Source organism: Nipponia nippon, unplaced genomic scaffold (assembly GCF_047370975.1).
Source record: "Nipponia nippon isolate SJK-2023a ecotype South Korea unplaced genomic scaffold, ASM4737097v1 scaffold_9, whole genome shotgun sequence".
NCBI lineage: Eukaryota > Metazoa > Chordata > Aves > Pelecaniformes > Threskiornithidae > Nipponia > Nipponia nippon.
This window is the reverse complement of record NW_028262413.1, coordinates 18943877-18957097: the sequence shown is the minus strand read 5'-3', so window position 1 is coordinate 18957097 and position 13221 is coordinate 18943877. Positions and strand designations below refer to the sequence as shown.

General features: G+C 39.4%; 1 protein-coding gene across 5 annotated transcripts in view; it reads left to right on the top strand.

The window, feature by feature from the left end:
• LOC104008711 (6-phosphofructo-2-kinase/fructose-2,6-bisphosphatase 4) overlaps nucleotides 1–13221 on the top strand; it is a 37575-nt gene that overhangs the window by 17164 nt on the left and 7190 nt on the right. For 4 of the 5 annotated variants that reach the window (XR_015701226.1, XM_087743199.1, XM_087743201.1 and 1 more), the window contains 8 exons: nucleotides 29–85; nucleotides 406–527; nucleotides 2189–2396; nucleotides 2980–3126; nucleotides 3695–3799; nucleotides 5520–5649; nucleotides 6017–6079; nucleotides 9165–9229. Coding sequence is in view for 4 of the 5 variants with exons in the window: in XM_087743199.1 (XP_087599325.1) it covers nucleotides 29–85; nucleotides 406–527; nucleotides 2189–2396; nucleotides 2980–3126; nucleotides 3695–3799; nucleotides 5520–5649; nucleotides 6017–6079; nucleotides 9165–9229 (897 nt within the window). In the remaining variant the exon portion in view is untranslated. Of the gene's footprint in view, nucleotides 1–28; nucleotides 86–405; nucleotides 528–2188; nucleotides 2397–2979; nucleotides 3127–3694; nucleotides 3800–5519; nucleotides 5650–6016; nucleotides 6080–9164; nucleotides 9230–12486; nucleotides 12579–13221 lie in introns of all 5 variants that reach the window. The other variant, XM_087743200.1, reaches the window with a different exon arrangement.

Sequence of the window (13221 nt, the reverse complement as noted above, 5' to 3'; positions counted from 1 at the left end):
TACATGTGACTTCCCGTTTGGACTGAAGACTTTTTTTGTTGAGTCAGTATGTGTAGATCCAGAGGTCATCGCTGCAAACATTGTGGTGAGTATAGGAAAGTTTGCTTTAACTGCTTTAAGTAAAGAGGTTTAAAGTAGCTCAGTGTTTCTAGAAGTGCATTATAAGAACTTCCAATAGCAAAAATCATTAACTCCTCTTAATGGGACACTTTTATTTTCCTGTCCATGTGTTTACTAACTCAGAAGTTTAATTCTATGAAGAATAGCTCTTTTTGCTTTACGTGTATTTTAATTAACTTCCAGAACATAAGTCTGTGTTGTGTTCTCCCCCTTCCTATTTCTTTAAACTTCCATAAAAAAGGGAAAGAAACTTAAGTACTACTCTCCTGTTTTTATTTTAAACAGCAAGTAAAGCTGGGTAGTCCTGACTATGTTGATTGTAGTAATGATGAAGCAACAGAAGACTTCATGAAAAGAATAGAGTGCTACAAGAACTCGTATGAGACGTTAGATGAAACTCTTGACAAGTAAGTGATGAAATAATGCTGTGATCACAACTGAGTTATTTTAAGATGTTTCCTTAGGGGATGGAGCATCCTGTATTGGGGATTAAGGGCTTTCTAGTCGTGTTTTTTTAATGGCTTGAGCTCTCTTTCCTTTGGCAAATTACAGAGAGTTGACTCTGGGGGTGTAGCCTGGAAACTTGCTTGCTTGAGGAAAATTGGCTAATGAGTCTGCTGTGGGACAATATTCTTTTTGATTTTCCCACTTGGGGAATGGTATGATTCTTCTGGGATAGAACCAGCATTCAGAAATTATTCCATACTTGCTGTAGTGGTTGGTTGTTATTTGTTTTTTTTTAGTATGTAGAGGAGACCTGAGTGATTTGTAAGCATAACTTCATTTGTTGACATGGCTAAGGTGAATTTTGATCACATCAGTCTTAAAAATGTGACTTCTAAAGTTACTTATTTGTGCTTGCAAATTATCCTGCAGATACAGGGCTGTGAGAAACTTTCTTAGCTAGATTATTTGCCCTCATGCCAAAGCATTCATCTGTTTTTCATTCACTTTCAACACTTGAAGTAAGGTAGGGATGAACCATGTGAGGAGGAGCCCTGTTTCTCTTGCTGCAGTCCAGGATTTCAGTGTGGGATTTTGAGCTGCACTCATACCAGGTGCTCCTGGTTTGTTTCAGGACCAGTGCCATTAAGCTGAGCTGCTTTTTAATGTAATTGAGTGTAAGCAGTGTGAAGCTGGTTCAGTCAGATCAGTTCATGCATGTAATTTCTGTGATGGACCTAATGGTTATGCCTGGGTGAAATAGTAATGATTAACTCCAAAGAACACTATCAGAGATGAGGTGATGATGCTTGTTTCTCATCACCTCCATTTGGTTTTATTATAAGTTTTCGTTTTCTTGTTTTATTGCAGTGTGATATCTCAAACGTATCACTAGAAAGCAATAGTGGCTATTTTCAGCTTATTAAACTTTTTTGCTCCTTTAAACTAGATGCTTGTCTGAAATTGTAGCTCAGACGAGAAAGGATTAGCAGTGAAAACTGAAATTATAACCTGTCTGATGCTGAGAGAAGGTAGTGGTGGGGTAAATTAAAGTACTGGTAATAAATAGCTGTTGACAGAGTGGCTGAGAAAATCTCTTGCTTCAGGGTAGTCCCTGGTCCTTCTGATGCTGTAGTTTTTCTGGAAGGGTTAACTGAGGTGGGTAAATAGTGACTGTGCCTTTTGGCCCCTGGGTGCAATCAGACAAATACTTGCTGTGGGGAAAGTGTAAACTGGAGAAAAATAGCTAGTATGGTAAAATACCTGGATATCTTTTTGAAGCTACCTCAGTTGAATGATTCCACTGAATCTTCCTTTCAGTGGGACAGCTGTATTTTTCCAAGAGTAGGATCTAGATCTGAGAGACAAAGTGCAAGTAAAGGGAACAGAAAAGAAAGTGATGTGAGCACCTTAGATGTCAAAGAAATAGAGGTCATCCTGTACGTTTGGAGTATTGCGTTGTTTCTTGGGACTAATGCATACTCCATGGGCAACTGCAGGATTGCTTACTGCTTTGACTTGTTGCCCCTTTGTTTTATAAGGAGAGAGAGGGTGGGAAGATTGTGGTACATGCTAATAGAAACTATGTGGAATCTTACGTATTTTTTCTGTTTGCTCATGAAAGGGATCTTTCTTATATTAAAATCATGGATGTCGGAAGGAGTTACCTTGTGAACAGAGTAATGGATCACATTCAGAGCCGGATTGTCTACTACCTCATGAATATCCATGTGACTCCTCGGTCAATCTACCTCTGTCGACATGGAGAGAGTGAACTCAATCTGAAAGGGAGAATAGGAGGAGATCCTGGACTGTCTGTTAGGGGGAAAGAAGTATGTACCTCCTGAACAAGTGTGACTGGGTTTTCTGTGTATCTATGCATGTGTGCAGTTTGTGCTGTGTAATTACAGCTTTCTTCCTCTACACCCTTCTACTCTTAACATGTTTAAGAAGGATTTTTTTTAGTTGCGTATGTGGATGATGGAAACTGGATGGACACACTTTATGTGTTGTGATTTGGTATGTGCTCTTTTATCTGTCTGCCATTCTGTTGGTTGAAATTCCTTTTTATCCTACAGCACAAAGCAGTTTTCAAGAGGGCTTTATTCTTTAACTGGTTTTTTGTAAAAGCCTGACTTGGATAATTGGGAAGGTTCACAAGTTAAAGCTGAGAGGAAAATTCCTGGAGGTAAAGATAGGAACTGCAGAAAACTTGTATCTTCCTCGTTCTCCTTTCCTTCCCTCTCCTGTCCCTCTTGGCTTAACAGAATGTTTTGTATTTCTTAGCAAAAACTTTGACAGAGCCTTTTGGAAAAGTTATAATGCGTTTACAGAGGCTAGAGCCTGTGTGTTCCAAACCGAATACAGTGTGTTGTCTCTGAGCCCTCATCCAGTGTCTCATGGTTTTTCTTTCAGTTTGCCAAAAGCTTGGCACAATTTATTAATGAGCAAAATATCAAAGATCTGAAAGTTTGGACCAGCCAGATGAAAAGGACAATTCAGACTGCTGAAGCCTTGGGAGTGCCTTATGAGCAGTGGAAGGTTTTGAATGAGATAGACGCAGTAAGTTGTTCTTTTCTAAATGTCTAATAAGTTGCTTTGTTTGCTAGGGGTGAAGGAAATACTTAATTTTGTAATGGTATGCCTTTGATGGGATAGAAAGTCATTTAAGCTGGTTCTAGAGGCTGGAAAAATTGTCATTAATTCCTGTTAACAAGGCTAAATGTTTTATTAAATTTTGCCATAATTAATTTAGTCTTGGTTTGTCTTTCCCAGTAAAATATTCCCCTGTAGAAGCCACAATGCTATAAAATTTTTGGTAGGTGGGGGTTGCTAGCTGGCACTTTCCAACTGCACCTGTAAGATATATAAGCAGGTGCAATCGATAAAATGTGACCTTGCTTGCCCATATATGTAACTTCACTTATATAGGGATTTAATGATTCCTTCTAACCACATCTGAGTCCTGCTGAGCGTCCTGTTCATCGTGTGTGACAATTTTGTCTTTTAAGTGTCAGAGTAGCAAAGTACAATTGTTAAAGGTTATTTATATATGGTTTTATTTAAGAACAATATCTGCTTTTTGCACTGCTGGAAATACATGCTTTTTAATTATTTTTATTACCTATAGGGAGTGTGTGAAGAAATGACATATGAAGAAATACAGGAAAATTATCCGCTTGAATTTGCACTGAGAGACCAAGACAAATACAGATACAGATACCCTAAAGGAGAGGTATGCTATTTTTTCTCTCTTAAGGTGAAGGGCTTCATTGTCTTCTTGAATACGTGCGTGCTGGCTTTAGGAAGGAGAAAATAAATTTTAAGATTAATAAAAAGGTGGTTCCTTTCTCCAGGGGAGAGCACACAGGAGCTTGCAAGGATTGAGCCCAGACCATTTAATTTGATTTCAGGGCTTGAAAAGTAAAACAATAGATTTAGAAAAACAATTGAGAGCTTTGATCTTGTGGGCATCGTTTCTGTGCTGGTGCTGCAGTGAGAAAGCAGGAAGAATGCAAGGCTTCAAACTACTGCGTATGCAAACATACTTCCAAGATCGCCTTTTTCTGTTCATTCTTTCTGTAGATAACGGTTGTTTTGCATGCAGTTGTGGCTGAAATGCTAGGGAAATCTGTAGCCACGTTGGTCTTTTGCTTTAATAAACTCCTTGCCTCTGGGAAAAGGACTTGCTGACAGCTTTTCCAAGGCAAACCCATTCGAGCGCAGCAGTTACCAGATGGTCACACGGGCTGTTTGTGGGTGCTAAAGGCTTAGGGTTTCGGGGCAGCAGGGCAGAGGAGTAATTGGACCAGCTGCTCCTCTGTTTGTGCCATGAGGGAGCAGAGCTCTGAGGTCTTCTTTCCTCAGCAGTCAAGAGTAATAATCATTGTGCTAAGAGCAGCTTGTGATAGGAGCGGTGTTCTTGCCAGTGTGACCCCTGTCTTACTAATGAGGCAGTCATTGAGCTGCAAAGTTCTCCTGATCCATTTGAACAAGAAGTGTTTGTTTTTCAGACTGATGCCATCCTCTAGGATGGTGACAAACATTTCAAACTGCCTCATCACTTTGGGGTGATTAGTTGATCTCAGTCGTTTGTCAAAGGCAGTTTCTCTGTAACGGTCCAGGGGTTTGCACAGCCTGGCTGGAGACCACCGGGTTTCTCTTGCCAGGGTCTGAATCAGCAGTGCCACTTTCACACCGGGCACCCTTGGACGCCTGCCTTGGGACCGGGGCGAAGGCTTTCGGCTGTGGTCACTCCCTGCCCTGCTGGGTGATGTGCTGTGTTCTCCGCACATGCCGGGCATGACACATTTTTGGAAGTATTGTCTTTACTGTGCATGTGAAAATTAACTTAAGCACACACCTGGGGAAACCCTGCTGTTTACCTGCAGCAGCAGATGCATTGCACGCGTGCGGTGCAGGACAGGTTGCAAGAGAAGTCTGCCTCCCTTCTTTGTGACTTTTGATGGGGTGGTGGCTGCCATCACCAGGCCAGTTCATCAAAGGCCATAGTTTGTTTTCAAAGGGCAGCCTGAACAAGTCAGGCTTTGTAAACTGTTTGTATGCTGGCTGTAGGCTGGGCTTCCCAGATTTTTGCTTGGAAGGGAGATTCTTTTGAAGATGAGGTATGGAAAATAATGTGCAAGACTTAACCTGTACATTTGCAGATGCTGTGAATTAAAGTCTAGGGATTTTGTGGAAATTCTTGATCATAGCAACTAATTTAATAACGCTTTTCCGTGCGGGAGCTATATTTTGTTACATGTATGCTCTTTGATAGTCTGGAAGACCTGGACTTGTGTTCTTAATTTAAGGAAAATTATTACTACAGTATTTGTGCACTAATATGACATTTAGAAGATGAGTAATATGAAAGTGAGATCCACTGTATTTACATACACTGTTCAAAGAATTTTCCCTTTTTAATGTGCTGTGTATTTCTCCTCCCCGCCCAGTCCTATGAAGATCTTGTTCAGAGACTGGAGCCAGTAATTATGGAACTTGAAAGGCAGGAAAATGTGCTTGTCATATGTCACCAAGCTGTCATGCGCTGTTTGCTTGCATATTTTCTTGACAAGCCTGCAGGTAAGTCTTCCTTGATACATTACATATGGTCTATTTTTTGAAAATTTACTGATTAAAGTTCCAAACAGTGAATTATAACAGTTTCCTTTATCATCAGAGGGTGGTTGTGCTAGGTAAGTACGCAAGTGTAATTTTTTTGTATTTGACCTACCCGTGTTACTTCGTAGGTGATTTTTATTGAGCTGCTTCTTACCTGAAAGGCTGTAATGTTTGGTTTTCTGCAGCTGTTTGAATAGCAATGCTAGGGAAGAAAACATACACTGTCAGATAAAAGGAGACTTTTAAGTGGTTGACCTGTAGCATAATAGAAAAGCCAAGTGTTTTTGTAATCTGTATTTCATACGTAATTTGTTGTTCAATTTCTCAGAACAACTGCCTTACCTGAAGTGCCCACTGCATACTGTCTTAAAGCTAACCCCAGTGGCTTATGGTGAGTAGTATTAAGTATATATAATGTATAAGTAACTACGCTGTTACTTATGTCTGTGTCATCAGTAAAGTTTGTGAAGCATTTCAATTAAAACACATTTTTAATTTATTTTGCTCTTTTATGAGTTGAACAATTAGGTTTGACGTTGCACGTATGTCTGTACAGCTTTGTTAAAATCAATGAATCCTTTGGTTTACATTTGCTTTGTGTTATGCCAGAAAATATGTATGTATTAGTGAAGGCCTGAAACTGCCAGTGCCAGTGACTGTAACTGCTAGTGGAGAATTTTCTTTTGTACTCAGTTCATATGCTATTTCACTAATTCCTGTGGCAAACCCATGCCATTTACATGTCTGGTACAGCAAGATCTCAGTTTTTATTCATGTATTTGAGGGTATTGCTTTTTAGAAGACAGGCAGATTTACTTTTATGTAGGTTTATCATCTTACAAAGGGTGTTCCCCTTACCCTTAAATAACTTTGTTCTCTTTTCCTGAAGTATTTCCTCGTGGACCTTCACACTACCGCATGAACACCTTGTTTGTTTTTGTTGGCATACCTTTGTCAGCAGCTGGTACCAGTGCTTAGCTCAGGGGCTTTAACTGAGATTTGCTGCTAGCTTATAGACTGGGGGGTATGGGTTGCAACATGTACTTCTGCGTTTTAGGCTGATTACTAATTAAGTTCTGTGTGTGTTTCAACCTCAGCTTACCACGTGCCTGCTGTTAATTTTCTTTAAGTGATGGCTTAATTATATCTTCTGATACCACACTTCAGAAGATTATTTATAGACACAGAGAACTATCTGCACAGCTTACCAGGAAATGGATTGCCAAAAAATGCTAGTACGGTTATTAATCAGAAATGCAAATCTGTCTTTGATTATCAGCTTTGAAAAATAGCAGTCTAGACCTGTACTTTGTTTTTTGTTAAGTTTCGAATAAAGTTGAGACGAAGTAAGTAGCTGTTACACTGCGAAATCTTGTCTGAAGATATTTTTGTCGTTTAATTAAAGTGACGTCCTACAGTAAGTAGTAACCGTCTGTGCTTTGGTGACATCTGGTGTTCCTAGCCTTGCATGACATGCTGGAGTTTTGAAAAGAGAGATTTAGAACAGCTAAAACTTTTTTAAAAGGTCAATTTTTGGAAACTGGATTCTCTTGACTTGCTAGTCTCAGGCTGTTTCCACAGAGCGGTTTTTGTTTTGGGGTGTTTTTTTTTGTTTTTTAGTGGGAAGTTGGGTGAATGTTCCTAAATTTGAAGAGGGCCTGGATGTTTGCAGTGTTTACTCACCCACTAAATGAGGAAGGGAAAGAAGTGGTATGAAATACTGTCCTTGCCCTTTGACTTCAGTGAAAGAAATGCCATGGTTCTTTTTTCAAGTGTTTGATACGTATGTCTGATGAGCACATTTCAGTCGATCTACTTTTTGGAATTTGACCATCTGAAAATACAAGGGCTGTGTAAACTATTTATACACTAATATTCTATAGCATTGGTTCCAGTTAATGTGTCACTTGGCTCCAGTGAGGCAAGATGCAGGATCAAACATGGTGTGTTTAATACCTCCCAGCTAATCCTGTTCGGGGGTAACACCTCCCTTAGGGGTTTGCTCTTCCTGGCCTTTGAAGCTAGCGTCATTCCCACCCTGCACATCTGATCTTCAGTAGGGGAACATCTGTTACGGCCTGACAGTTGGATTAGGATAAATTAGACTTTTACCCAACAATCCAGTGTAGTGGTGGTCTGTGTGGGAGCACACAGGAAAGAGAAACTGCATCTCGCTGTAGGTATGAACTTGAACATCGGTAATTAAAAATGAGTTACGCACAGTGTAATTACTGTGGAGTAACTCATGTCCCTTTAGTTTATATTTAAAGCTTTCCATATGATTTTTTTTTTCAGGTCTTAAACTTAGCTAGTGGTAAGGACTGAGAAGTCTCTGTGGAAGTGTCTGCTGTGTACCCAGTCCTTAGTAACGGCCAGCACCAGGGTCAGAGCTTGCTTTTGCTTGGTGTTGGGGGTTGCAATGGATCTGTGAACAGAAGGATGACTAGGGTGCTCTTCCAGTGGGAGACGTGTGCTTTTCCCCCTTAAAATCTGCTTTCTTCTTGACTATTTCTCTTGAGTGCTGGCCCTCCTGCAGCGTTGGGTCACAGTGTTCATGACAAATGGGGTTTCCCAGAATAGGCTTCCCTAAGGGAAGGCAAATATTTGCCTTACTGATTTTTTTTTTTTTTAAAGTGCTTTCTAAGAAAAGGCTAAAATCACCCTTTTCTGTCATGTAGTAATTCTATGGAGTATATACGACTTTAGGAAATACGTGAGCAGGAAAATCTGAAAACCTGTTTGTGATAGGAGATGGACTCTGTGGTATGTCAGAGGAACTGGACTATTAATGAATGTTGTGTAGGGTAGTGGTAGCTTATAAAAGTCATGTTCATGTGAGATGAGACTGTTTGGTAATCAGCTATTGCTTAAAATGGTGTGGCCAGAGTGTATTGAGTAATTATAATTTTCTAAGTGGGTCAATTTATACCATCTAAGAAACAGTTGTCTCTCTGACCGTTTAATTTTTTTGCTTCTCTGGAGTTTTCCATTTTTGGGTGAAAAGGAGAAGTTCCTTTTCAGAAATCAACTTTAAAGTTCCATTTAGGGTTAAAACTCGTGTTTTGCACGTGTAGAGGAATGCGGTTGCTAACAATATGCAGTGTACCCTCTCGTAATCGTTTTCATGTTTTATGAAATTCTAAGAAGTTTAGGATGTTTAAAAAACAAAAAGATAGAAATAAGAACTTTCTGACTGAATGTTGTTGTTCATGTATGTTTAAAAATGGGAATTTGTTTCAAAGAAAATAATGATAAAGCTAAGGTGAGAATAGGAGGTGGATTATCAGATGTAAAATAATGTTTAACCTGGTGGAATAGATTCATTTCAATAGCTTTAGCTATTCAGAATTTGGGAAATTAATATAAATCAGAAGGGGGAAGTGATTAACCTTCATCAACTCAAAATGAGATTGCATCTTTACTATAACTTCATTTTTAAAGCAGATCAATTCTAAAAATGTGTTTTCTATCAACAGGATGTAAAGTAGAATCTATATTCCTGAATGTTGAAGCTGTAAACACACACAGAGATAAACCCGAGGTAAGAATATTTTTCAAATCGGAGAACTTGACGTAATGTACTAGCTGAGCTGATTTCTATTGTCCTTGTGGTTAGAAATGATTTGATAACTCGGATGGGTGTATTTAATTCTACATATCAAGCTTTACTACCGGTTTGCTGTTGAGGAGAGAAAAAAAAATCCTTTTTATTGAGCAAATTTATCTTACTTATGAGCTCTAGCTGGAGTATTTTATCTTCAAAAAATGAATGAGAATTTGAAGATATGTTATCAATCTAAAAATCTGTATAAAGTTCTTCCAGGCTTTGTCATTCAGCAGAAGTAGGGTGTACTCAAAAAGTACCTTGTTGTGAATGCCATGCTTGTTTTGGACAGAGTAAAAAATGAAATCATGAGCTTTTTCATCACTGTGATTATTGCTGTATGAAAGAGAGGAATTGATGATGCCACCTGTGTTTTAAGCCTAAGCTGGAGAGGAGGACTAGATCTCAGGATACAGCAGAACAACGGGGGAAAAGGAAATTGAGTGTATTTGTAAAATGTAAGTGGAGATAAGATGTCAGACCACGGCGGCTTCATACTCTCCTTCTGTCAGGCACGCAGCTCTGTGTGCTCCAAAGTGCTGACATGAGCTTAGGTTGATTCTGCTGCTCGTGCAGAGCTCTTCCATTGCTGTGTTATGATGGTTATCTAAAACGTGTCATGATGAAAAATTTCTGGTTCCCTTGCAGATCCTCATGCTAATGCTACTAGGTATGGCGCTGACGCCTTGCTGAGGTTATGAGCCATGCCTACTGGTGAATTAAAAGTCAGTTCGATAATGTGGGGAGAAAAGGGCTGTTTGTGGTGGTTTTCAGAACAGTGGTTTATGGTGAAAAGGAATATAGTGATAAATGTGTTTATATGTGTATATTCAATAAGGCATGTGATACCAAATGCCTTACTTAGATGAGGGTACACATTTGTGGCAGTTGTGCAGGATTCGTGCTGGAGGGGTCTGCAAAGATGTTTTGTTTTAAGGACTTGGGTATTCTGAGTTCGAAAAGACTGACTTTTGGTCACTCACAGCCAAGACATTTTCTATTAGACAGTGATACTGCGTATTTCCTCTCTCGTCCCCTTTCTCCTTTGTTGTTCTGATTTACCACTTTTGTGTCTTAGTTTGGTTTGTTAGGTTTAGGAAACCTATTCTATTTTCACAGTGCCTAAAAGGTGTTGGAGAAGCATGGTTAAAATAGATGAGGCTGTCTTAGAGCAGGTGTTAGGTTATCTGTGTTAAATGATGTAGATCGACTGAACATGTTCAGTTTGGCTGTTAAAATACTGGTGCTGAATTTACAGCTTGCTAAAGTGTCTTGGGAATTGCTATTGGAAATATCACTTCTCTAACTGAAGGTGCTTATTGCGAGGGGGAAGCTCTGCCTGAATCACCAAGTGACTCTTAACATGTCTAGCGAGTGATGTGGCCATACCAACGTTGGTGTTGGGTGGTTGTATTTCAGATGCATGTAGAGGATCCTGCAGACAGTTGAATTGCAGTGGATGCACAAACAGAAAGCTGTTTATTTAGAACAGAAGTAAATTGAGTTAATGAATTTTAAAAAAGGAAAAAAAGGAGCAGAGACATTTTTATTAAACATACCCAAACGCTCTTCTCCCTCTGTCCCCAAAGAAGCCCAGGCTAGTGAAGTATGGGTGATGACACGCTGTTCGTTTAGTAGGGCTGAATGAAGGACTAAGTTGATCCTGTCTGCATTTAAATGCTGCTCAAAGGGCTATGAAAATTTCAAAAGCTTTCATTTACATCACCTACGAAAATGTTAATTAATTATGTAAAATTAAAATTTCAAATAGTCTATTGAAGTCAAAGAATTTAATTAAATACAGCGTCTCAGATAACAACACTGTTAAACAATGAAACTATTTGATTAAGAATTGCCCAGTGTGCTGTTCTGTGCCCCCACAAGTAATTTGTAGCCCGTGTTTCAGAACAGCACACTCACAGCTTCAGCTGAAAGCATCTATTTCCACATTGTAGAAATGCAGGCAAAGTACTAGAGTATTTGTTTATAGTATGTGTAAACATCATTGTATGATCACGATTTGTCTGAAGTGGACTGAAGCCTTGTGTTTGTCAGCATTGTAGTGGCTTAAGTTCCTGACCTTTTCAAATGAAGGAGTCTATAGTCTTTTTACTGAAAAGAATTCAGGGGAATTACTTCAGCTGTTGCTTGGGTCCCTTCTTTGGGCCAGAAAACAAGCACTGGGGTAAAATGTCTATCTGCTTTTCACCTCTGTCTTAGTCAGTGAATGACAGATAGGGAGATTGCTCGTAGCAAGAAACTCGGATCTCCTTTGTGATGTTGTGGGTGGAAGGGGAGAGGGAGATGTTACTGAAAGCTGAGTTTACTTACAACAGTGTAAAACAAGTAAGACTCATGAAGACCATCAGCATGAAGTTCGAAGAACTGGCAGTGATTGGGCCTATAATGGGCTAAATCTTAGATCAAGATCTTGAAAAGAACTTCAGAACAGTTGATTGTAGTCTCCTTTCTTGGGAGAAGGGAGAATACTAATTGCAGTCTTTGGAACTTGCATGAGGTGGCTCCATGGCAGGCGTGATTCCTGAGCCTGCTTCTGCACTGCTGCACTCAAAGCTGTGCTTCCTAGCGTGAGCGTTTGGCTGCACTGGTGTTTTGGTTTTGTTTGGTTTTGAATAATTTGCTGCATTGAATGTCTTTTTTTTTTTTTTTTTTTTTTTTTTTACTACAACCTCTGCAAAATGAGGTGAGATCTAGTTGGTGTGACCAGTCTTGAACGGTTAAGGCGCCTGGGAAAAGATTTTTCTGTTTTGTCAGGTGTAGTACGTTGCCTATAACGCAAACAAATGTTTCCCTTGGGAAAGAAGTATATGGCATAGTTCAACAAAGCACTGAAAGTTGCTTAATGGATAGACGTGTATGTGCTGAAGCATGTGTTTAAGTGGATTCCTGCTTGGGCCTGTAAAAGACTTCCTCCTAAACATGAATGACTCGAGCTTTTGGTAATATTACCAGCATGGGATCAGCAATTACTGTAAATATGTTTTCGTGCTGTCTAGTTCTGGGACACCAACCAGCTGTCAGTCTGCTGCGTTCTCGGGGTGTGGGGGCTTAAAAAGAAATCTCTGCTTTTCGATAAACGCAGCTGTGTACTTGTGAAGGAATCTGATTGGTATTTTTGTTGCTCTTACTGCTGCATGATAAAAATTCTCCTCTGTATTTTTATTATTACACAGAATGTAGACATTTCCAGACCTCCCGAGGACGCTCTTGTAACAGTCCCTGCTCATCAGTGAATCCTGTGTGCTGATCAACTATCGAACTTGGGGTGCTGTTTTCATCCTACTACTTGAAAATAAATTGAAAAACTAATCATTCCAATCACTTTGAAATAAAAAAGCCCCACCCAAACCCAACAACTCAAAACCCAAACCAAATGTTTGTACAGCGCATGACTTGAAAAAACTATCAAATCACAATAAAACTGTATTGCACTGGTTAATTTATTGTGGATGAGTTATCAAACATTGATCGGCTGTCACTGGAATGCTGTTTTTGTAAATTGCTATAATTTAAAGATCCTGCAGCATTAAGTTTTATTGTAACAGCCAACGATCGTTTAATGTTAGTTGCAGTGTATTTGCTTATGAAAGCCATGAAACGCAACATCCTGTGTGAGATAAGAAAAAGTTGAAGTTTGTTTTCTAGGCACCAGTCTTACCTATTTCAGTGCCCTTGGGAGTGATTGGACTGCTATGTAGCGTAAAATAATCCATAGTTACTGTAAAACCTTAATCCTGCTGATCCATAGCACTAGCGCTCTAAATGTGCTAATTAATGATGTGCTGTTTGAAGACGGTAGCGAGTTTTCACTTAGTTCCAGAACAATTATTCAAGGTACAGGAATGTGCATGAATGTTTTTAATATACGACTTTTCTTAACAGCTGTTCTGCATTAACTAGGCTTTAGG